At 35.7% G+C, this 26,642-nt stretch overlaps 1 protein-coding gene across 2 annotated transcripts in view; it reads left to right on the top strand.

Moving 5' to 3' along the window:
* Window positions 1-26,642, top strand: part of LOC149785868 (puratrophin-1-like) — a 332,239-nt gene that overhangs the window by 152,376 nt on the left and 153,221 nt on the right. For both annotated transcript variants that reach the window (XM_089979848.1, XM_089979847.1), the window contains exon 3: window positions 19,082-19,901. In XM_089979848.1, the coding sequence (XP_089835974.1) occupies window positions 19,082-19,901 (820 nt within the window). The remainder of the gene's footprint in view (window positions 1-19,081; window positions 19,902-26,642) is intronic.

Here is a 26,642-nt window from a genome sequence, read left to right as displayed (position 1 = left end):
TTTTTCTAATTTCACGGTGTTTGTTTTTGTAATAATATTATTATATGTTTTTTATCTTATAGGTGTTGTCTAATGTTGTAAAGCACTTAGAGCTTCTAAAGATTAGGTGCTATACAAAGTTCTCATTATTATTATTATTATTATTATGAATTGCTGTTTAGATAAACCTTTGATGGGGAGTGTGTGTTTGATTTGGATTTTTAGCATAGCTTTTTAAACAATTCAATCATATTGTTATGATGTCTGCAGTGTGGCAGTTTATAGTGATGTCTAGCACTGGGGCATCATGCCACAGACATGTACCATCATGACCCACCCAGTCACATTATCCTGACACCAGGTCGACAAGTTCTGACACTAACCTCATAATATTGAGCTGAGACAGCTGTTAGGACCATTTTTATAAGCCTTTGGTTTGACTTGGTCTGGGTTCAAGCCTGCGACCTCCTACATCCGAGCACTAGGCCAATGATGTGGTCCCTTGATTGTGACCTTTCATGCATTATGAATTGCTGTGTAGACACACCTTTGATGGGGACCTTTCATGCATTATACATTGCAGTGTAGACAAACCCTAGAAAGGGACCTTTCTTGCATTATGCATTGCTGTGTAGACACGCCTTTGATGGGGACCTTTCATGCATTATACATTGCAGTGTAGACAAACCCTGATGGGGACCTTTCATGCATTATGCATGCAGTGTAGACAAACCCTGATGGGGACCTTTCATGCATTATGAATTGCTGTGTAGACACACCTTTGATGGGGACCTTTCATTCATTATACATTGCAGTGTAGACAAACCCTGATGGGGACCTTTCATGCATTATACATTGCAGTGTAGACAATTCGGCATTATGCATGCAGTGTAGACAAACCCAGATGGGGACCTTTCATGCATTATACATTGCAGTGTAGACAAATCCTGATGGGGACCTTTCATGCATTATGCATGCAGCATAGACAAACCCTGATGGGGACCTTTCATGCATTATACATTGCATGTAGATAAACCCTGATGGGAATCTTTCATGCATTATACATTGCAGTGTAGACAAACCATTGATGGGAACCTTTCATGCATAGTATATACATATGTCTCAATGGGTTTGAGTCTTGGTTTGGACAAGACACGTATGTGAGTAAGTTTCCATTAGCTTACCATGGGTTCTTGGCTCTTTCTGGGATCTTTCCTGGTTCTTCATTCACAAAACAAAAAACCCCATATCAAATTTTAAAATGTTAAGAATATGATTGAACTTCTTCATCACTATAACTTTTTATCTCTAAAGAAATCTCTTGAATGCCAAAGTACCAAACGTTTTGGGAAGCAAGCTCCTATGTGATAAAGAATAGATGTTTTGAGGCACATGGTGACTTAGATGCATAGTCTTCAGACATGGTTTTACATCATTAGAAATCATGACAAAGAAACATTATAGGATCCCATTTCCAATGTAAATTCTGCCCTAGGAGTGAGAGTAAAAATCCTTTTAGGATCAGAACTGGGGGTCACATTGAGTAAAAAACAAACCTTAGTGTCTAAACTGGGGGTCAAGTTAAACATTTGGGGTCTCTTATGCACAGATGAGGGTAAAGGGAAACACTACATTTTTCATCACATCAAATTGTTTTATGTCCTGATGAAAATGGCTTTCCTTTTGCAAAACCATGAAAAGTGTTACCAAAAAATAAATGAATTCAGTCAATTAAAAATGGGAGATAAATTTCTTGATGGATTCATCACAGATATTTTTGAGATCTTCCTAAATGCAATTTTAGTTGCCTTGTCATTTTTAACTAAGTATTGCCATGTCTTTTTACCTGATTTTACCATGACATATACTTGGAACCCGATTGGTTTTCCTTATCTGTTGGTACAAGTTTATTATTGCTGTTCTACCATAAATACTACTACTGTGCTGAGAGGATTGCCATCAATGGTACACAAATTCATCCTGGGTCTTGTTAATTCTAAGTGAAAATTTTCCCTCTGGACAACTAACAGGGCTGCAAGGGCCAATTCTTAAAGATTTTGTTATTGCTTCTTATCCCAAATTGATCATGTTGATATGAGGATTTCACATGAAGATTTCTTGCAGTGTCAAAATGGTACTGACCCTAAATACCAGTAGTACCCCTAGGGATCCAGATTGGTCTTAATAGTGGCCATCTTGAGAATTATGTTATTGCTACTTTCTTGAATGATGCTTACATCAACATGGGGTTATCACTAAAAGACTTTTTCTGATGTCTGGTTAGTACTAATGAAAATAGTATCTAGTTGGTACTAATGAAAATAGTGCCTGGTTGGTACTAATGACAATAGTATCTGGTTGGTACTAATGACAATAGTATCTGGTTGGTACTAATGAAAATAGTATTTGGTTGGTACTAGGGAAAATGGTGTCTATTTGGTACTAATAAAAATGTCTGGTTAGTACTAATGAAAATAGGATCTGGTTGGTACTAGGGAAAATGGTGTCTATCTGGTACTAATAAAAATGTTTAGTACTAATGAAAATAGTATCTGGTTGGTATTAAGGAAAATGGTATATGGTTGGTAATTAGGAAAGTTATCTGGTTGGTACTTAGGAAAATGATGTCTGGTTGGTACAAATGAATGTGGTATCTTGTTGATACTAATAAAAATAGTAACTGGTTGGTACTAGGGAAGATTGGTACTAATAAAAATGATGTCTGGTTGGTACTGATGAAAATGGTATCTAATTGGTACTAAGGAAAATGGTATCTGGTTGGTACTAATGAAAATGGTATCTAATTGGTCCTAAAGAAAGTGGTATCTGGTTGGTACTAATGAAAATGGTATCTAATTGGTCCTAAAGAAAATGGTATCTGGTTGATGCTAACAAAAATATGATGTCTGGTTAGTACTGATGAAAATGGTATCTAATTGTACTAAGGAAAATGGTATCTGGTTGGTACTAATGGAAATTGTGTCAGGTCAGTGGTGGTCATCTTGAAAATCTTGTTATCACAACACCTCTTGAAGAGACAGTCAGTGTGACATGGTATTTTAATTTAACATTCTCACCTGATTTACTTGGTCCTAAATGAAGATGATGCTAAAGTGTTTGCCCAAAATTGGACAGCCTCAAAAAAGCGCTTTCTCCTGAACAAATGGCCAAACAAACATTTTAAAAAAACACAACCAAGAACCACATTTTTTTTGCAGTATATAGTTATTTCTGTATTGCAGTGATGCTGATCTAACCTGCATCATTAGTAGATAACCTACAATGCCAAGCCAAGGTACCCATCATGAAAATCTTGATATAGGTACTTGTGAATGAAGAGTCATATCAACATGGGATTTCTACTAAAACACTATAGCAATATGAACCAGGTTCTGAATGCAAATGGTACTCATCTGTCAACCCAGATAGCAGACTGGTGATCATATATCTGTTGCTTCACTCTCTTGCATGAATTGTGGCATGTCAGAAAGAACATTTAAGGTAAGGTGCCATATTACCCTGACTGATCAGGGTCTATGCTGTTTCTTCAGTTAAGATTTCACAGCGACCTGTATGGTATTTCATTGCCAGTACTACTGGATGGGTGTTGTACATGGAAAATATGGTATGCAGTGAATAATAATAAGTAATTCGCAGGTTATCATTGTTCTGGTTCAGTCTGAATGGTAATATATATGTATGTATATCTAATACCAATCTCCCAGTAGTGTTTGTATTGTGAATGGTATCAAGTATTTGGCTAGACCTGGCTTTTTTCCATTTGTAAGCCACTGTTTGTGTGGGCATAGCCAAGTCAACATCTGAATGGAACTGGATTGCTTGCAGACATTTCTTTGGCATACAATACATATTAAGAGAATTTTTATTTTACTTAGTATTTCCAAAGAATAAAAAATGCTTCAGTTTGTTTTGGAATACTGATTGTAAAAAGGTAAGTACCTTATAGACAGGAGGGAATATGTGAGCCAGAGTATCTGTTAATATATAATGTTATCAAAGTGTTCTGTCTGTGCTCACAATATTTAGCTAATTAAAAAGAGATCAAAAGGGAAAGATATGGCCAGGTGTTTGAAATCCACAAATCCTGATTCAGATCATGTAAGCATAATTTTTTCTGCAAACTGTACCACACAAATGCAAGAAGTCGGACCAAAGATTGTAAAGTTTTGAAGGAAGGGTGTACTTGCAGCAATGGCAGGAAGTGTATTTTGGTGCTTAAAGACTTAAACATCGGCATAAAGTTGAGGAATAATGGCCTTATCCTGATTTAGCCTCATGCTCTGAGTTTGGTATGTAAGCTGCAAACCTTGGCCAGATGGTGCCACTTTAGAAATACCATTTTTTCTGTTGCTGAAAAGCCTGTTTTTAAAAGTGATGCCAGTTGTTTTGTATTTCAATCTACACATCGTAATACAGCCGCGTTTTTAAGGTATTTTTTCTGATCTTTTTCTATGCCATTTTGCCATTTTGAAAGATGTCATTTGTACTTATCTTAATCACCTTGTGATAAAAAGGGCAGAATCATATCATGAATGAAGAAGGAAAAAAACAAAACAATATTTATTGTAACTTAGCGACATACTTTACACATTTACTGTCCATTCACATGATGACATCCTGCTTCGGACAAGAAAATTTTGTTCAGTTACAGACACTCAGGGTCAGCTTTTGGGAATGTAGGCAATTATTAAGGTACAAATTGGATATAAGTGTGGTGCCTTAGTACAGTGTACCAACTTTTGACCCTTCCCATTTTCTCCAGATTTATCTACTTCGCATGTGCCAGTGTTAGTGAATTAGGTTCAGAACACTGGTTTATTGAGTTCTTGTTAGGAATATCTGGAGAATCACCAGGTAATAATTACATTTTACATCAAACTGAAACTGGAGTCAAGTTTTAATTATCTATTTCCAGTAACACTGTAACTGTACCCATATGTATTTCCAGTTACACTGTAACTGTACCGATATGCATTTCCAGTTACACTGTAACTGTACCCATATGTATTTCCAGTTACACTCAAACTATACCCTATATCTATTTTCAGTTACACTCAAAGTGTACTCCATATCTACTTCTTATTACACTCAAACTATACCCTATATTTATTTCCAGTTACACTCTAACTGTATTCCATATGTACGCTATATTTGTTTCCAGTTATAGTGTAACCGAGTAACATGATGAACTGGGTTAGGATTAGAATAAAGCAAAGATAATGAAAGTAATTTCGTTAATGTGACGTTTAGTTATAATGTAATTTTTAAAAAAAGAATGAATCTGACACCAAACTCATGCACATAAAATCCAACAATGGATTTATTAGAAAGATGTGCACCAATTTAAACAAATATAAGGAAATAATATCATTCCTAACTAATCAAAACATGAAACTGAAATGAGTAATCAAACAAGAATCAACATATGAAACTTATAAACAAATAAGATTGATATATGGACTGATCATCAGGGATGATACTAATCCTAATCTAATCATTAAGGATGATACTAATCCTTATCTAATCATCAGGGATGATACTAATCCTTATCTAATCATCAGGGATGATACTAAAATCCTAATATAATCATCAGGGATGAAACTAATTGTAATCTAAAAATCAGGGATGGTACTAATCCTAATCTAATCATCAGGGATGATACTAATCCTAATCTAATCATCAGGGATGATACTAATCCTAATCTAATCATCAGGGATGATACTAATCCTAATCTAATCATCAGGAATGATACTAATCGTAATCTAATCATCAGAGATGATACTAATCCTAATCTCTAATCTAATCATCAGGGATGATACTAATCCTAATCTAATCATCAGGGATGATACTAATCCTAATTTAATCATCAGGGATGATACTAATCCTAATCTAATCATAAGGGATGATCAATGATTAGAATTCAACTCTATTTCACATATAACCAATGGTATTCAAAGTATGGATTCACATAGCTATGAATGAGGTCTGATTTTGTCACCAATGGTATCAAAGTATGAAATTTTTTACAAAAATATGAATCATGTTTTGTCCCAAGTAGGATTTATACATATATATCTGATTTTCACTCATAGTGATACTGAATAATTTAACAACTGAACATATAACTCTTGGTGTTCAGTTTACAATCAGGAAGTATTTTTGGTTTCTCCACTCTCATCGGATTGTTATTGAATCACAATGCATGTCCCATCCCTCCCAGTCTGCCTAAAGGATCTCTCAAGAGCCGCCTTGTTTGTTACAGACCAATGGGTCCTGAAATTTTGGTCACTCAGTGAGAGAAAACCACTGGCATCCTCCAAGCTGATGTCACCACTGGCAGCCGCATGCAGGTTTTACAAAACCACACTGAGTCCCATGACTCACCATCCAGAATAACAGCTCGTAACAGCCGAAGATTGCTCCAGTAAAGTGTACAGCTTCCTGACAAAATTTGTTGTGCTGTGAAAATAGTGTCTGACTTGACTATAGTTACTTAGGTTATAAGGTGCAATCCACAACCGGAGAGCTTAAGGTAATCAGTATTTTCACTGCAAGCACTTTGCTCATGCAGCATTGTTTGAACTGAATCAGTATTTTGATGTAACTTAAATGCATAAATAAACCACTCTCAGTAATACTGTATGCAGAAACAAAACCTGAGCACATTTTAGTTCAGGTATAATGCATAAACAGTTAGAATACACAATTCTGTGACAAACTGTATCCCATGTCCTAGAATTTCCAGGTACACTGTAACTGTACCCCATGTCTAAGAATTTCCAGGTACACTGTAACTGTATCCCATGTCTTAGAATTTCCAGGTACACTGTAACTGTACCCCATGTCCTAGAATTTCCAGGTACGTTGTAACTGTACCCCATATCTATTTGCAGTTACACTGTAACTGTACCCTATGTCTTAGAATTTCCAGGTACACTGAAACTGTACCCCATGTCTTAGAATTTCCAGGTACACTGTAACTGTATCCAATGTCTTAGGATTTCCATGTACACTGTAACTATATCCCATATCTTAGAATTTCCAGGTACACTATAACTGTACCCCATGTCCTAGAATTTCCAGGTACGCTGTAACTGTACCCCATGTCCTAGAATTTCCAGGTACACTGTAACTGTACCCCATATATATTTGCAGTTACACTGTAACTAGCAAATTTCAAGTAAATTCCCTTGCAGATGACTTTAGCAAAGGTCATCACAAAGGAGTTTCTGAAGAGTCTGGCGTACCACCACTGGCATACTTGCCATTATAGGTTGCGAACACCTGTACTAGATTACAATGCTTTTGACAATCATGCAGTTTAGTAAATGCTAGATTATAATGCTTTTGAGGACTGAGCAATAAACCAGTACTTTCATTATTTTTTCCATTTAAATTTAGATTTAAATTCACTTAAAGTGCGTACATGGGCTGACAACTTTTATCTTTTTGCATAAATTGCAAATACTACTACCACTACTACCATTTGTGATGCTTCATCAGTGGTAACTCATTTGGTACAAAACTCTTCTGCCCTAATGCATGGCAACGTAATGAAAAGCAAGTTTAGGTCTCCCTCAAATGGCATGCGAAGCAAAGACTCTAACCCTAATCCCTCAGATTGCATGCAAAACAAAGACCCTAACCCTAACCCCCCAAATGGCATGCAAAACAAAGACCCTAACCCTAATTACCCAAATGGCATGCAAAACAAAGACCCTAACCCTAATCCCTCAAATGGCATGCAAAACAAAGATCCACATTCTAATCCCCCAAATGGCATGCAAAATGAAGACCCTAACCCTAATCCACAAATGGCATGCAAAGCAAAGACCCTAACTCTAACCCCCAAAATGCCAAATTTTCAATATGAACTCCATGACATGAGCTGGATCACAGGACACTGTCTGGGGCAAAAGGTCATCTCAATTAGTTGTCATTTACCACATGCAGGAGGGCCATGTACTTGAGTACAGTATATACATGTACAATAATTACATATTTACCATTAGCTGAAAAGAAACAGGATACTTGTTACTTGTTTAAGATTTAGATAGGGCATTGTAAAAAGACACTGAAAGAATTTGATTGTTTTAAAGGATAGCTGTTCCAGATAAAAACCCACCAAAGTGCAAAACCCTTCCTACAAAAGAATGTTACAACAGAATTTAAGGTCAGCATTAATTGAGTTGGTTTTAGGGATAGTCTAGCACCTTGAATTTGAAATGGCTCATGGTAATTGATACTTCGAAGCTGACAGTTTATCAAGTGTCTAAATGCCCCTTTTTTTAATGGCCCATTTCAAACATGCTTCCACTAATTTCATGGTAGATTACCTGGCTGAATCCTTCACTTAACTTAAAATCACCTTTGTCCAACACCTGCATTTTGTAGTGATCCTGTGTAACCTTTTTTGCCACAGAACCTATTAACAAGGTTATATTTTGACCCTAGCATGTAGGAACATATGAAATGAAAGTGTGTAATTGTCCTTTGGTATGAGTATCATGTACAACAAAAATAAATTATTAAAATCCAAAAATAAATTAACTTTAAGGTCAGAAATGTGAAGTAGAATCTCAAAGACCACCAATCAAGTTAGCTAAACACATTCTAAATTTTACAAAGATCTGGTTTAAGAAATTACATTAACCAGGATCTATTTGAGAACTTAAATTTATGGGGCAAGTGCCTCCTCCATTTAAATAAAACAGCAACATTTGGGATGAATAAACAAGGCAGGGCTTTTAAAAAGCATGTGTGTTGTTCATGCATTCAGTACATTTTTGGCAAGATATTCTAGAAATGAGTGTGAATTATGAATCAAATGACCAAAACATGTTTTAAATTTTGAATCTGTCTCATTAGGGCCTTACATTGACATGTAGGTCTGTCTCATTAGGACCTTACATTGACATGCAGGTCTTTCTCATTATAGGGCCCTTAATTGACATGCAGGTTTCTCTAATTAGGACCCTTAATTGACATGGAGGTCTGTCTCTTTAGGGCCTTACATTGACATGGAGGTCTGTCTCATTAGGACCTTACATTGACATGCAGGTTTTTCTCATTATAGGCCCCTTAATTGACATGCAGGCTTGTCTAATTAGGGCCCTTGATTGACATGGAGGTCTGTTAAATGTTTTGTCTTTTCAGGTCAAATTTTGATTGAATTATTGACATTTTTCCATCAGTTTTAGATCTCCATCATGGCAAATCCTTGTAACCAAAATAACTCTAGAACCATTCATCATATGGTGATGCAGTTTCATGTGTACACCATCTCATAGTCCTAGATATGCCATTTATGCGGGTTGTCTTATAAACTCCATTTTGGTTAGAATTATGGCCCTTGACAGTCAACTTCTTGTCTTCACATGGGACATGGTTTTCAAAACCATTAAAAATACTTGAATTCGAAGGGTTGCCTTGAAAACTTCTTGAATTTAGCTCAAAATCTATTCAACATTTACTGCTAGAATTTAGTAAAAACATTACTCTTGAACCTGTATGTGCCATTAATCAATTTTATGTTATGTTTGATTTTAGACAGAGTTATGGCCCTTGTGTATTAACTTCCTATCTTAACATGAGATGTTGCTTTTAATACGTATAACAAAAGAACCATTCAGCTTATTCTGATGGAAATTTTTGGTAAGAACAGTTTGACATAGTTAAGCAGCTTATCTTTACTTCAGATGTTGTTTGCAATCAGTTTAGCTAATAAATCATTCAACATATTGAGAAGTAATTTGATGTGAACATTTTTGGACAGAGTTATGGCCCATGTCAATCAGCTTCATATCTTAACATGAGATGTTGCTTTTAATACGTATAACAAAAGAACCATTCAGCTTATTCTGATGCAGTTTGATTGTTTCCTATACCGTGATGTGTAGCTTATTAATTTGTCTTGACTAAACCATTTTGGATAGGTATGGCCCTTGTTGATCAGCTTCTTGTTTTTATGTGGTAGCAGAGTGGGCACATTTCTAATTGAAAGCAGTTAGGGGTAGGGTGAGCCCATTTGTATTTGAAAGCAGGTGGGGGTCCGTGGGTCCATTTGTAGTTAAAAGCAGGTGGGGGTAAGTGGGCTGATTTGTAGTTGACATCACCTATGGGTAGGGTGGGCACAGTTATAGTTGAAAGAATTTTTTTTTCTTGAAGTCTAAATATTAAGTCGTGTTTGTTATCCTTTTTTGTGTATAATGATGATTCCAATTATAAACAAGAAACAAGGAATATAACCACAATTTTAAAGAAATCTTTTCAATTTGTCCTGCTTTTTATAGATTGAAATGTATCCCCTGTATATGTGAATGGACAAGTGACTTCATCCTCACAATTTTGTTTGCTGTGTTACGTTTTGTTTTTGTTGGAGTGGATGGGTACATTATAAAGGTAAATGGCTGCTTTTTGCTGATACCAAGCTTATATTGTAGTGTCTGTTCTGATGCATACAAACCAAAATGCACAAAACAAAAATTCTATAACCAAATTATATTCATATGTCCTGTTTCCATTCTATAACCAAATTATAGCAATGTACTGTTTCCATTCTATAACCAAATTATAGCACTGTTTCCATTCTATAACCAAATTATAGCCATATGTCCTGTTTCCATTCTATAACCAAGGTATATTCATATGTCCTGTTTCCATTCTATAACCAAATTATAGCAATGTACTGTTTCCATTCTATAACCAAATTATAGCAATGTACTGTTTCCATTCTATAACCAAATTATAGCCATACGTCCTGTTTCCTTTCTATAACCAAATTATAGCCATATGTCCTGTTTCCATTCATACTAATTAGTAAGATTTGCTGTTTACTAGAATTTCCAAGAATGATATATTAAGTGGAAAATAACTTTTTTAAAAATTTGAGCTAAGTAATACCAAATTGCACTTGAACTTCTTAACTCTATTTAAGAACTTTATCCCTACATAAAATGCTACAAATTATAGCAACAAATGTTCACAAATTGAAATGTTTGGATAGAAGGAGAAACTTGCTATCAGTGATTTATTGTAAGTCTACAAACATAGCATTTCCAACCAATAATAGGTTTCTTTGCTTGAATTGCTTGCCAGCCTCAAGTGCTGCATATAACACCCCCCACTGGGCAAGATAACACCATATTTAGCAGGAATATTGCTGCTGGTAAATTTAACAGTTAATACAGTTGTAGCCCTCTTTCATAACCCAACAATAATTAATAATATACCACCTGAAATAATTAAATCTAGCATTATAATATTTAACCCAGCAACTTTACACAATCATTACACAGAACACTGCCTCTTACCTTCTCCCAATGGTCTTGCATATTTTTAAAAAAAATGGTAAGATGATAAGAACTTTCCATTTTCATTAATTTGACCATCTTAGAATTATGTGCTGAATCTATAGTGCAGACTGCCAGTTTAAGAGAAATTAACCTTTTGTTTTGTAGAGGGTGCTTTGCAGCAGTTCCATAAGCTTTTCTGAAATCAACCTGATTAATATATATGTGTGTGTGTGAGAAACAGTGGAACAGAATATGCATGTATACTAGTGCATCAAACAGGAGTGAGATCACTGCATTTTCACTTGAACATTATCTAATACATGATCTTATAAAATAATAAATATCATATAATAAATGAGTAACTAACTCTATCTACAGGTTAAAAAATGTTGTGAAGCCATTGATATTAAAAAATGATGTCTTCTACATAGTGAGAAGGGCACAGGATGAAACAAGTTAACCATGTCACATGACAAATTCTATTTTTGATCAATATGCTGATCAGGTTTGTGAAATTTTATTATTCAGTCTCTTGCATTGTCAGCCTACATACCAATTAATAATTAATAAACCTACACACCAACTAGTAAACCTACACACCAACTAATAAACCTATACACCAACTAATAAACCTACACACCAACTAATAAACCTACACACCTACTAATAAAACTTTGTAAAGAAACACACCATTAGTAGCATTGTTTATTTTTCATGTAAAGAAAATAATATATTGCTATTTTGTCATTAGTCATGGATATTTACAAGAGTTCAATTGAGAATAGGGGATCTGCTATGCATTTCTTTAATAAATTATTTGTGATTAGTTTCTTTTACTGCATTTAAATATGTAAAATTCTTATGGATACATGTTTGTTCTAATTAATATCCACCTTAATAAACATAGTGTAAAAATTGTATAAATAAAAAATATAGAAGCAACCTAAATGGAATAAACATGCCTGACCTTTATCACTAACAAGATGTACAAGTGGGACAGTCCAAATTATCATCATCAGCAAAATGTACCAGTGTGTCATGTACATCCCAGTCTGTTATCATCAGTAAGATGTACCAGTATGATATCTATGTGTGATAATTGGCACAACACCTACTTTTGACAAAATATTAGGCTGAGCCCCTGGTCTTATTATGATAGAAATATTGTACATGATAAACTTATCTATGGATATTGATACTTAATAAAAAAGGTCGCAGGATGGTCAGACACACCCAGATTACATGTAAAGTATGTCAGCATTAAGCTCTGGACGTTTAGACTGCTTTATTTTCTTGTATTTAGACATTATAATACAGTAAGAGTTTCACACACTTGGTTACATTTTCAGGTCAAATTTCGTTCCATTAGATCAATTCACATTAACCAGATATTCTAAATTGCAATGCAGGACATCTTTCTCATAAATTTGCGATGTACATATTCAAGTACAGTAATAGTTTCACCTTGTGACTTTTAATACTGCCCTCTTAAAGTAGTTTGCTTTTGAAAATTAAGCACAATTTACCAGAATTCTAAATATGAAGAATAAGAGATAAAATTGTACATCCTATGAGACATTTAAAGTAAAGGATACAATTAAAAATAGAAGTTTGTAAAGTAAACTAAGTACTGCTCACCTCTATGGCTGCAGTAAATTGTCTAAAGTAGACACTACCTGATAAGATCTCAGGATTACTGTACTCACCCGTATGGCTGTAGTAAATTGTCTAAAGTAGACACTACCTGACAACATCTTAAGATTACTGTACTCACCCGTATGGCTGTAGTAAATTGTCTAAAGTAGATTACCTGATCAGATCTCAGGATTACTGTACTCACCCGTATGGCTGTAGTAAATTGTCTAAAGTAGACACTACCTGATAAGATCTCAGGATTACTGTACTCACCTGTATGACTGTAGTAAATTGTCTAAAGTAGACACTACCTGACAACATCTTAGGATTACTGTACTCACCCGTATGGCTGTAGTAAATTGTCTAAAGTAGATACTACCTGATAAGATCTTGGGATTACTGTACTCACCCCTATGGCTGTAGTGAATTGTCTAAAGTAGACACTACCTGATTAGATCTCAGGATTACTGTACTCACTCCTATGGCTGTAGTGAATTGTCTAAAGTAGACACTACCTGATTAGATCTCAGGATTACTGTACTCACCCCTATGGCTGTAGTGAATTGTCTAAAGTAGACACTACCTGATTAGATCTCAGGATTACTGTACTCACCCCTATGGCTGTAGTGAATTGTCTAAAGTAGATACTACCTGATAAGATCTTGGGATTATTGTACTCACCCCTATGGCTGTAGTGAATTGTCTAAAGTAGACACTACCTGATTAGATCTCAGGATTACTGTACTCACCTGTATGACTGTAGTAAATTGTCTAAAGTAGACACTACCTGATAAGATCTTGGGATGATTGTACTCACCCCTATGGCTGTAGTGAATTGTCTAAAGTAGACACTACCTGATTAGATCTCAGGACTACTGTATTCACTCTATGGCTGTAGTAAATTGTCTAAGTAGGCACTACCTCATAAGATTTTGGGATTACTGTACTCACCCTTATGGCTGTAGTAAATTCTTTAAAGTAGACACTACCTGATCAGATCCCAGGATTACTGTACTCACCCCTATGGCTGTAGTAAATTGTCAAAAGTAAACACTACATGATAAGATCTTGTGATTACTGTACTCACCCGTATGGCTGTAGTAAATCGTCTAAAGTAGACACTACCTGATACAGTGTCGGGATTACTGTACTCACCCCTATGGCTGTAGTAAGTTGTCTAAAGTAGACACTACCTGATATGGTCTCGGGATTACTGTACTCACCCCTATGGCTGTAGTAAACTGGTTAAAGTAGACACTACCTGATAAGATCTCAGGATTACTGTACTCACCCCTATGGCTGTAGTAAATTGTCCAAAGTATACATTAACTGATAAGATCTCAGGATTACTGTATTCACCCTGTGGCTGTAGTAAATTGGCTAAGTAGGCACTACCTCATAAGATCTTGGGATTACTGTACTCACCCTTATGGCTGTAGTAAATTCTCTAAAGTAGACACTACCTGATAAGATCTCAGGATTACTGTACTCACCCCTATGGCTGTAGTAAATTGTCTAAAGTAGACACTACCTGATAAGATCTCAGGATTACTGTACTCACCCGTATGGCTGTAGTAAATTGTCTAAAGTATACACTAACTGATATGATCTCAGGATTACTGTATTCACCCTGTGGCTGTAGTAAATTGTCTAAGTAGGCACTACCTCATAAGATCTTGGGATTACTGTACTCACCCTTATGGCTGTAGTAAATTCTCTAAAGTAGACACTACCTGATTAGATCTCAGGATTACTGTACTCACCCATATGGCTGTAGTAAATTGTCTAAAGTAGATACTACCTGATAAGATCTTGGGATTACTGTACTCACCCTATGGCTGTAGTGAATTGTCTATAGTAGACACTACCTGATTAGATCTCAGGATTACTGTACTCACTCCTATGGCTGTAGTGAATTGTCTAAAGTAGACACTACCTGATAAGATCTCAGGATTACTGTACTCACAACTATGGCTGTAGTAAATTGTCAAAAGTAGACACTACCTGATAAGACCTTGGGATTATTGTACTCACCCCTATGGCTGCAGTGAATTGTCTAAAGTAGACACTACCTGATACGGTCTGGGGATTACTGTACTCACTCCTATGGCTGTAGTAAACTGGCTAAAGTAGACACTGCCTGATAAGATCTTGGGATTACTGTACTCACCCCTATGTGCATATTAAGCCGTATAAAGTAGACACTCCCTGATAAAATCTCGGGATTACTGTACTCACCCCTATGGCTGTAGTAAATTGTCTAAAGTAGACACTACCTGATATGATCTTGGGATTACTGTACTCACCCCTATGGCTGTAGTAACTTGTCTAAAGTAGACACTACCTGATAAGATCTTGGTATTACTGTACTCACCCCTATGGCTGTAGCAAATTGTCTAAAATAGTCACTACCTGATATGATCTTGGGATTACTGTACTCACCCCTATGGCTGTAGTAAATTCTCTAAAGTAGACACTACCTGATAAGATCTTAAGATTACTGTGCCTGCACCTCGCATATGCTTCCTACAAGTACTAAAAAACGTGTACAAGACCCAAGGGTAAAGTACTTCTGCACATCAGGAAATATGGGTGTCTCCCTGTGAATGACCTACAACAAGATTACTCAGTTACTATTAGTCAGGTCATGAAAAAAATCAAACTACTCTATGTAATGCATCACCAAGTTATTTTCTTGCCTTAGTCAGTAACATGTTAATAATGAATTGAGGATGGTGCACTTTGCTGCCAGTGCTACACTTTCAGTTTTTCCTGCTAGTTTATTTCTTTTTGAAGTCCTTGTCATATCAGCTAAGTGTGTATTCATATGAACTGCATACATGTGTATTAATATCAGCTGAGTACTGGTGTGTTCATATCCACTGAGTATTTGTGTATTGATATATACCAAGTAATTGTGTATTCATATGAAATGTATACTTGTGTAATAATGATCATCTGAGTACTTTTGTGTTAATATCAACAAAGTACATGTGTATTCATATCAACTGAGTACTTGTGTATTTGTATTAACTGTAAACTTGTGTATTCATACCGTATTTTTGTATTCATATCAACTGAATCCTAATGTGTGCTCATCAACTGAGTAATTGTGTACTCATATCAACAGAGTACTTATGTATTCATATCAGCTGAATACGTGTGTATTCATATGAACTGAGTACTTGTGTTTTAATATCAGCTGAGTACTTGTGTATTCATATCAACTGAGCACTTATATATTCATATCAGTTGAGTACTTGTGTATTCATATCAACTGAGTACTTGTGTATTCATGTTAACTGAGTATTTGTGTGTTTATATAAACTGAGAATCATTGTATGTTTGTATGACGGTAGAGTCTTGAGTCTGGTTTTGAGTTTAAAAAATTGCTGTTTCTGCAAACCCTAATCAGTGATATGTGTACATGTATTCTTAAATTAATTATTGCTTCACAATCAGAAGAATAACAGGTGCTTATAACTAAACACTATATACATTTTTATATCTGTTGTTCATGAGTAAACATTTCATACACTTTTATAACTATGTTCATGAGTAAATATTATATACATTTTATATCTGGTGTTCATGAGTAAACACTACATACATTTTTATATCTGGTGTTGTAAACACTATACATTTTTTATATCTGGTGTTCATGAGTAAACACTATACATTTTTATATCTGGTGTTCATGAGTAAACATTATACACATTTTTATAACTGGTGAAATAGCTCACAGAACTAATATGTTGATTGTTATTTTCAAAATGCCAACTTTAAATGAGGTTTTTGACTTGAACAATACAGTTAGAGTATATCTAACTTGTAGTCTTTCATGTTAAAGAATTATATTGCATTAGACTTTGTATTGGATCACAGATAATACAAGAATTGTATCTTTAACATCTAGGATCTTTTCTTTCTAAAGATTATCACTATTTGTCAGCTATGTAAATTATACTCTGTAAGTGTCTGTAATAATATGCACTTAGTCATATCTGCACTTGAGTCTATCTTGAGAAGATGGCTTTATTCCGTTATTTACTTCTGAAATGTAATCAGCATGGAGTTGGCACTTTCTTAGGAATAGTCCTTCAGGACAATCTGATAAGGAGCTTTTCAGTGACCAAAACAACTTAGTAATAGATGGGTTTAAAAAAACCTCTTGGAAATAAACTAGGCTGAGGCTAAATCCTACAGGGAAAGGACATCATCAATCCCTTGCTGTCAAGTGGGCCACAGTGTGCAAGATTAAGCTTGTACTATATTTGGCACACTCTTTTGTGAGGAAGAAAGTGTGAAATATGTTTTTTAGATTACCCTCTGGAGTTTGTATAGGTATGATATAACACAGAGCATTAATTACACTGACAATTATCACTTACCTACAGCAAATTATAGATCAGAGTTTTTGCACAAAGGTTACCCCCCCCCCATTTTAAGCGAGCATTCTTGTAATTTTTACTTTGAATATAAGTTGAGCAATGGGCAGTGAGTTTGTGATTTATTTATTTACAGTAAGCAATGGTATATTGTTTAAAAGCTTTGAAAAACCACACCTTTTGTTCGCATAATCATACTTTTTCTGCATGTTTCACCAAAGTCCTTTTCAAGTTTGGTGCTCTGTTATATAAGAAAACTGGTAAAATGCAAGCCACCTTTGTTTGGTCTGATAAATATAGCAGTTTAATTCACACAAAGACATTATTTTTCTTTAGCATCATTTGGTCGTGACTGAAATTAATGTCAAACTGCAAGGAGTTTTCTTTGGGTATTTATAGGTAATAATCAGGTACATTTGAAACAAAAAGTAAATACATTACAGATCAGTGTACCAATGAAAATGCTTGTAATATACATTACTGATCAGTGTACCAATGAAAATGCTTGTAATATACATGACTGGTCAGTGTACCAATAAAAAAGCTCATAACATCCACAAAATAAACTCTAAGCAACAACAACTTAGATAATATGTAAGGAAGTAAGGAATTTAATTAAGATTGGTTGTTCATGGCATAAAAGAAAACTTTTTTGCTAATATCCACTTTTTAAAAATTGTTTCTGTTCAAAATATTTTCATATGGCACTGTGTCAGTTCTATACACAAATGTGACAGATGCATTTCCTGTTCTTTTTTTTAAATTTAAAAGTGGTAAATGTGATCTGTTTTAATTCATTGAAGTAAAATGTGATCTTTTGTATGCATTGTGTGTGTGTGAGACTAGGATTTTTAATGTAGCTTTAAAAAAAAAATCAGTCATATCGCTACTATGTCTGCAGTGTGGCAGTTTATAGTGATGTCTAGCACTGGGGCATCATGCCTCAGACATGTAGCATGATGTCCCACCCAGTCACATTATCCCGACACCAGGCTGACCAGTCTTTTTCAGATTTTTAAGTGCCGCAAGCATACCTTTTTATACGTGGAAGGAATGTAGTGTTGCACATGTCAATTCACCCCATCTATCCTGGCTGTCATAAATTTCCCCTCCACTCAAGTCCTTTCAGTTTTCCAGAAACATATTATGATATAGCACTGGCTGAGTTAGAAATTAGTTCTTCAGTTACATCATAGTAGTGGCTGCACATTGTGTGAACACATTTCTTCTTTGTTGGAGATTTGCCTTAGATTTTCAGGGTCACAGGGATAGAGAGCATTAGTCAGGAAGCATTTGGAATAATACTGCATATTCAGTGACTGACGTTTGAGCTGTCATTTTTTGCAACAGTTTGCAGAAATTAATTCGTAACAAACAGCATTCTTTTAATAACATTCGTTGGACATACAGAACAGCATTTTCTGAAATAGGTAGCCAAATGTTGCATCTGGTACTGTACATGTAACATACCAACCACATCTGGTACTGTACATGTAACATACCAACCACATCTGTTACTGTACATGTGACATACCAACCACATCTGGTAGTGTGCATGTGACATAAAAACACATCTGATACTGTACATGTGACATACCAACTGCATCTGGTACTGTACATGTGGCATACCAAGTGCATCTGGTACTGTACATGTGGCATACCAACTGCATCTGGTACTGTACATTTAAACATACCAACCACATCGGGTGCTGTACATGTGACATACTATTTGCAGCTACATACTGTTTTTTTTCTTTCTTTCAGGTGTGGAACTTTAGCAGCAAAAGGGACAAGTATTGGCCACTGTGTTTAAAGCAGTATGTATTGATACATCTAGATGATTCACATGCTCTGGAATTAAACACACCTGGGGATTTTTACCTGTATCTCAATCAAGCACCAGATGGTCAGATTTCCCTCTGTTTGAAGTTCTTTTTCAATGGTAATGTTAGACAGGTGCTTGTACCAGAAAGTGATTTCTGTAAATTATTCACAATGGATTGGCAGAGTAAAATTAGATCGGATTCTGCAGAAGAAATTGGAGCATTATTACAACAGTGTATTGCCTGTCTTGAAGACAGTGTTCACAAATTAAGATGGGATGAAATTTGTAAAACACCAAGTGCCTCATTTCAAACAACCTCGAAACATTTTTGTCATGATAACAAGGCAGGTCAGTCAGATTCAAACTACATTTGCCCTGAAAACAGGACAAGTCCATCCAATTCAAACCATACTTGTCATGACAACAGGACGGGTCAGTCAAATTTAAGTTACAATTGTCATGACAACAGGACAGGTCAGTCAAATTTAAGTAACAATTGTCTTGACAACAGGACAGGTCAGTCAAATTTAAGTCACAGTTGTCATGACAACAGGATGGGTCTATCTAATTTAAATCATGATTGTCATGACAATAGGACAGGACAACCGGGTTCAAACCAAGGTTGCCACAGTGTTGGAAGCAGTGACCATTGTAACATCAGTTTGGACCAAATATCAGGGGAATCAAAAAATCAGAGTCACCATAGTGACAGGAGGAACTCAAGATCAAAAATCCTTGGAAATGATTTTCAGTATCCAGGTAAGTTAAAAGAAAGTTTCCCTTTTGATAGTCAGACATATTTTGTTATTTTGAATGACTACAGTGCAAAACGTTAAAGCTTTCTAGTGGATTAAGCAAGTAATTTGATTAGTTGAAGTTTCAGCTGATTGCTTGATTTGCTCTGGTATATGCTTTGTCGATGTTAAGGTGGTAAAAACATTGGCTGATGAAGATGTAAATAACTGTGATTAAGTTTTGTTAGCTCTGCTAGTCATACTCCAGAAGACCTTATGGAATGACCTGTTGTTTGTCATCTGTATGTCAGTTAGCACAAGTTTGTTCTCACCACTTCTAAGTTGCTTAGAGGATTGACCTGAAACTTTACATACACACACAATGTGTCCTAAACAAATCTGGTTGGACATCAGTTATGGCCACCACTGAGTGGTCATCTTGTTACTTCCTCTAGAATGGATGGCCATATCAACATGACAATTGCACTGAATGACTTCTTATGATGTGTAGTTTGTCCAAAATGAAACTGGTGCCAATCTGACTTCCATTATAGTCACCATGGCAGCCATCTTGAAAATATTGTATTGTTACTCCTCCTGAATGGATGATCATATCAACATAGGGTTTTCATTGAAATTCTTATGATGTTTAGTTGGTTATAAATCAGAATGGTGTCACTTGACATTCAATATGGTCCACATGACTCCTCAGTTGCTGGTCATAACAAAATGGGGTTTTCGCTGAAAGAATTCTTAGGATGTCTGGTTTGGTTTCAAATGGAATAATGCCTCCCTGAAATCCAGTATATGTGGCCATCTTGAAAATCTCTTTTTACACTACTTATCTTAAATGGATTGTCATTTTGACATGAAATTTTCTTCAGAAGAGTTCTTGTTGTGTCTAGATGGTCCTTAATGAAAATGACATACCCTCAACATTGACACCATGGTGGCTATCTTGAAATAGTAATATTGTTATTTCTGCTTCTCCCAAATGGATTGCTATATCAACATGGGGATTTCACCAATAGACTTCTTATGATGCCTAGTTGTTTTAAATGCAAATGGTGCCAGTCTAACATCTAATACGGCTTCCATGATAACTGTTTTAAAATATTGTTGTCACTACTGCATCTGCATAGATATGCATAATGATAAGGTGTTTCCTCCAAGACTGTGAATGATGTTCATATTGTTTAAAAAAATGATGCAAAGCTGATACACAATATGTCCACCACAGCAGCTGACTTGCTGGAGAATATTAGAATTGGTTTCAACACTTGACAGTTTAGAGGAAGAAAGGATCTTATCTTGAATTCCTGGAAATATTTTACACTCAGTAGAGCATCAGTCCCTTCATGGGACTCTTGTTTAACTGTAAAATGAATTTCACCATTGTAGCAGCAGATTGACCAGTGCTTGAAATGGTTCATTAATCATTGTTATGAACATGCACACAATAATTACAGCATTTGCTTAGAAATAAAAAACTCAATGCCTTAGGATAATGTATAGTTTACACACAACTCTGGGCCTGGGGATAAGAAGTCATAGCTTTGAACACAACTTAAGGCCTGGGGATAAATCATAGCTTTGAACACAACTTAAGGCTGGAGATAATAAATCCTAGCTTTGAAAAAAACTTAAGGCCTGGGGATAAGAAATCCTAGCTTTGAACACAACTTAAGGCCTGGGGATAAGAAATCCTAGCTTTGAACACAACTTAAGGCCTGGGGATAAGAAATCCTAGCTTTGAACACAACTTAAGGCCTGGGGATAAGAAATCCTAGCTTTGAACACAACTTAAGGCTGGGGATAATAAATCCTAGCTTTGAAAAAAACTTAAGGCCTGGGGATAAGAAATCTTAGCTTTGATCACAACTTAAGGCCTGGGAATAAGAAATCCTAGCTTTGAATACAACTTAAGGCTGGGGATAATAAATCCTAGCTTTGAACACAAGGCTGGGGATAATAAATCCTAGCTTTGAACACAATTTAAGGCCTGGGGATAATACATCCTAGCTTTGAACACAACTTAAGGCCTGGGGATAATAAATCCTAGCTTTGAACACAACTTAAGGCCTGGGGATAATAAATCCTAGCTTTGAACACAACTTAAGGCCTGGGGATAATAAATCCTAGCTTTGAACACAACTTAAGGCCTGGGGATAAGAAATCCTAGCTTTGAACACAACTTAAGGCTGGGGATAATAAATCCTAGCTTTGAACACCTTTATGTCCTTACTGAAAGATGATACATGTATCTCCTGCATATCTGGTTTGTGTCAAAATTTGCATATCTGGTTTGTGTCAAAATTTTCAATTTAGCATGGTACATGTATTTAGGATTTTGTATGCATTCTAAGGATTTTAATGAGAAGCATGAACAAGTACCAGTATTTTTGTAGACACTATATGCGCTGATTGGAGTAGAAGTCAGGAACAGATAGTTTTACATTTATAAAGTGAATTATTCATTTCAGTTTTATGTACACTACTCATGAATTACAAATTTAAACTTTTTCCAGATGTATTTTGAAAGGCAAAGCCCACAACAGCTACTGTAACTTTTTAAATAATGTCATTACTTTAATATATTGATGATGATGATGATGATTTTTATTATTATTATTATTATTATTATTATTAAATATTTTTTTGCATTGGTGCTGCTGATGGGTAATTTTCCATGTACTTTGCAGTGCATACTGTATCTAGTACTTTGGTATGAATATGTCATACTTTGCAATGCATATGTAGTACTTTGCAATGCATATGTAATACTTTGCAATGTACATCTGGTACTTTGTAATGCATATGTAATACTTTGCAATGCATATGTACTACTTTGCAGTGCATATCAAGTACTTTGCAATGCATATGTAATACTTTGCAATGCATATCTTGTACTTTGCAGTGCATATATTGTACTTTGCAATGCATATCTTGTACTTTGCAATGCATATCTTGTACTTTGTAATGCATATGTAATACTTTGCAATGCATATCGTGTACTTTGCAATGTATATCTTCTACTTACAGTCAGTCTATTGCATATATTAATTTCTCATAGGTTTCTAACTTATGACTTCAATTTATGGATAGGAACTATCATCAAATAAATAAAGTTTACAAAATGAAAAATTTGAGTTTTAATGAAATCCAGTATTAAGAAAAATGTAAATGCTAAACTTTCATAATTACCAGGTCAGACTCTTAATTGGTTTCTGATATAATTAATCAATAACAATCTTTCAGTTGTTATTGGTAAAAAAAAAAACCTGAACTGGACTAAAATGAACAAAGGCTCAAGAATTTGACATGGCACTGTAAAAACAAGAACAAAAAAAACTATTTGCATGATTTTAGTGGCATAGCAATAAATTATGTCCCTCCCACATTAAATCTGGAGCACTCTCAAAGTAAAATTATGCAAGTTTTATGGAAACTTTGGGCCTTCATTGGGCCTGGGACACCCAACAATTGTGGTGGGATTGCTTGGGTGGTTGCTAGACCACTGGGATGACTTCTGTGCAAAGTTATATTAATATGCCTTTGCCTAGCTGATGTTATTAGCTTTACTGTCATGGTCTGTTGTCTATAGTCTGCCAGTTGTCTGTCATAAGTTGTCTCTTTTTTCCTTAGAAGAAGTTTGTTATTAGTTCTCTGATAATAGAATTACCTTGAAATTTTACACACACATTCTGGTCTAGTTAGTCCTAAATGAAAATGGCAGTGTTTGGACATCCAGTATGGCCATTACAGTGGATATCCAATATGGCCATCTTGAAAATCTTGTTATTGCTACCCCCCTTGAATGGATAGTCACGTCAACTGGGTTTGTTTTTACTAAAAGACATGTTATGATGTCTAGCTGGTTATCAAAGAAAATGGTGCATATACAATGTCCAGTATGGCTACAGGGCATCCATCTTGAAAATTTTGTTATTGCTTCTCCTCCTGAATAAATGGTCATATCAACTTGGGCTTTTTACTGAACTTTTTATGGTGTCTAATTGGTCCCAAATGAAAATGGTGCTGATTGGCTCCTCGTTGGGTGGTTTTCTCAAAATGGTGTTTTCACTGAAAGAATTCATATGATGTCTAGTTTGGTCTTAAATGAAAATAATGACCTAACATGCATCTTGAAATCTTTTCTTCCTTTCTTGTACTGAATGGGTGGTCATATCAACATAGTCTGCTTGTTAAAGAACAGAAGAGCTTATCCATTGTCAGACCATCAGTTGTCCATCCATTATTCTACTCATCCTACTTAGAATATAGCATTGAAAATGCTCATTCATCCCATGGTCTAGTTCAGGGGTGGGGCAAAATATGACCCACTGGCTGAATCCATTCTGTGACCTGGTTTTATCCATTAATTTGCATCCTAGGGTGTGGCTTTAAAATTATTATCTGTCCCACAACTTGACAAAAGTTGCCCATACCTGGTCTAGTTGGTCAAAAATGAAAGTGATACTGCTTGGACATGCACTAAAGCCACAACAGTGGCCACAGCTCCATTGGAATGGATGGTCACATTAACATGGCGCTTTCGCTGAAAGACTCCTTGTGATGTCTAGTTGCTCCAGAATGGAAATGGTGAAGATCTGACATTCTATAAGGCCGTCTAAGTGGCCATCATGAAAATCTTGTTGTGGCTACTTCTTCTGAATGGATGGTGTATCAACACAGGATTTTCACTGAAGATCTCTTATGATGTCTAGTTGATCCTAAATAAAAATGATGCTGATCTGACATTCAGTATGGCCACTATGGCCAGTCTTGTTATTGCTGACATTCAATATGGCCACTGTGGCTAGTCTTGTTATTACTGCCATTCAATATGGCCACTATGGCCAGTCTTGTTATTGGGGACATTTAATATGGCCACTATGGCCAGTCTTGTTATTGCTGACATTCAATATGGCCACTATGACCAGTCTTCTTATTGCTGACATTCAATATGGCCACTATGGCCAGTCTTGTTATTACTGACATTCAGTATGGCCACTATGGCCAGTCTTGTTATTGCTGACATTCAGTATGGCCACTATGGCCAGTCTTGTTATTGCTGACATTCAATATGGCCACTCTAGTTATTGGGGACATTTAATATGGCCACTGTGGCCAGCCTTGTTATTACTGACATTCAATATGACCACTATGGCCAGTCTTGTTATTACTGACATTCAATAAAGCCACTATGGCCAGTCTTGTTATTACTGACATTCAGTATGGCCACTATGGCCAGTCTTGTTATTAAGGACGTTCAATATGGCCACTATGGCCAGTCTTGTTATTGCTGACATTCAATATGGCCACTATGGCCAGTCTTGTTATTGCTGACATTCAATATGGCCACTATGGCCAGTCTTGTTATTACTGACATTCAGTATGTCCACTATGGCCAGTCTTGTTATTGCTGACATTCAGTATGGCCACTATGGCCAGTCTTGTTATTACTGACATTCAGTATGGCCACTATGGCCAGTCTTGTTATTGCTGACATTCAATATGGCCACTATGGCCAGTCTTGTTATTACTGACATTCAGTATGGCCACTATGGCCAGTCATGTTATTTCTGGCATTCAATATGGCCACTATGGCCATTCTTCTTATTGCTGCTCTTACTCAGTGAATGGTCATTACAACAAGTTTTATTTTCACTGAAACACTTTATATCATGTCTGGTTAGTCCTAAATGAAAATGGTGCCTATCTGATGTCCAATATGGCTGCCATAACAACCATCTTGGAACTCTGGTTATCACTACTCCTTGTGAGTGGATGGCTGTATCAGCATATGGTTTTCACTAAAAGACTTACAATGATATCTACTTGGTCCTAATAAAAATGATGCCAGTCTGACATCCAATATGACCTCCATGGCATCCATCTTAAGAATCTTGTTTACACAACTCTACTTGTACAGATGGTCATATTGATTGGGGGTTTTCACCAGAATATTTCTTATCTTGCCCAGTCTTAAATGAAAGTGGTGCAAATATAATGTCCTGTATGGTTGCTACAACATCCATCTTGAAATCTTATTATTGTTACTCCTGAATGGAAAGTCATATCTTGAATATATTATTCTGTCTACTCCTTTCCAAATGGATGGATATTTCAACATGTCATTTTTAACAGGAGATTTCTTATGATAACTAGTCGGTCCTAAATGAAAATGATACTATTTGTGTATACAATATGGCTGCCATGATGGCTATCTTAAAAATCTTGTTATCACCACTCCCCCTAAGTGGATGAACATTTTGACATGGCGTTTTCACCAAAACACTTCTAATGATTTTCACTTTGTCTTGAATTAAAATGGTGCCAAGCTGACACCCAATGTGTGTACCACAGCAAGTAATTTAAAAATCTTCTTGCTGAAGACACTCAAGAGTTAAAAGTAAGAAATGATCTTATCTTGAATTCTTGGGGGAAAAAATTCACCCAATAGAGCATCAGTCTCTGTCAGTGGGTGGACAAGATGATGTTTGAGATTCCCCACTCCATGTGGTGCATTGGTTATAATTATCTAGGAGATGATTGACCAGGATGTTATTGCCCAGATCAAATAAACAACAAAATAAAATATGAAATTAAGAGATGGAATAACAGGGATCTGAGCAGGGATATAAAAAATAGAATAACATGAGCTCCCTTATGTAAAATCAACATTATAATCAATTACATGAACAAAATTAAATTAAACATAACATATGAATGATTCACTTCCTCTCAGAAATAGAATTAAAAG

This window comes from Sinohyriopsis cumingii, chromosome 13, assembly GCF_028554795.1.
Source record: "Sinohyriopsis cumingii isolate HCF-2022 chromosome 13, ASM2855479v2, whole genome shotgun sequence".
Classification (NCBI taxonomy): domain Eukaryota; kingdom Metazoa; phylum Mollusca; class Bivalvia; order Unionida; family Unionidae; genus Sinohyriopsis; species Sinohyriopsis cumingii.
Note: the sequence above shows the minus strand (reverse complement) of the source record. Positions and strands in the feature narration are given on the sequence as shown.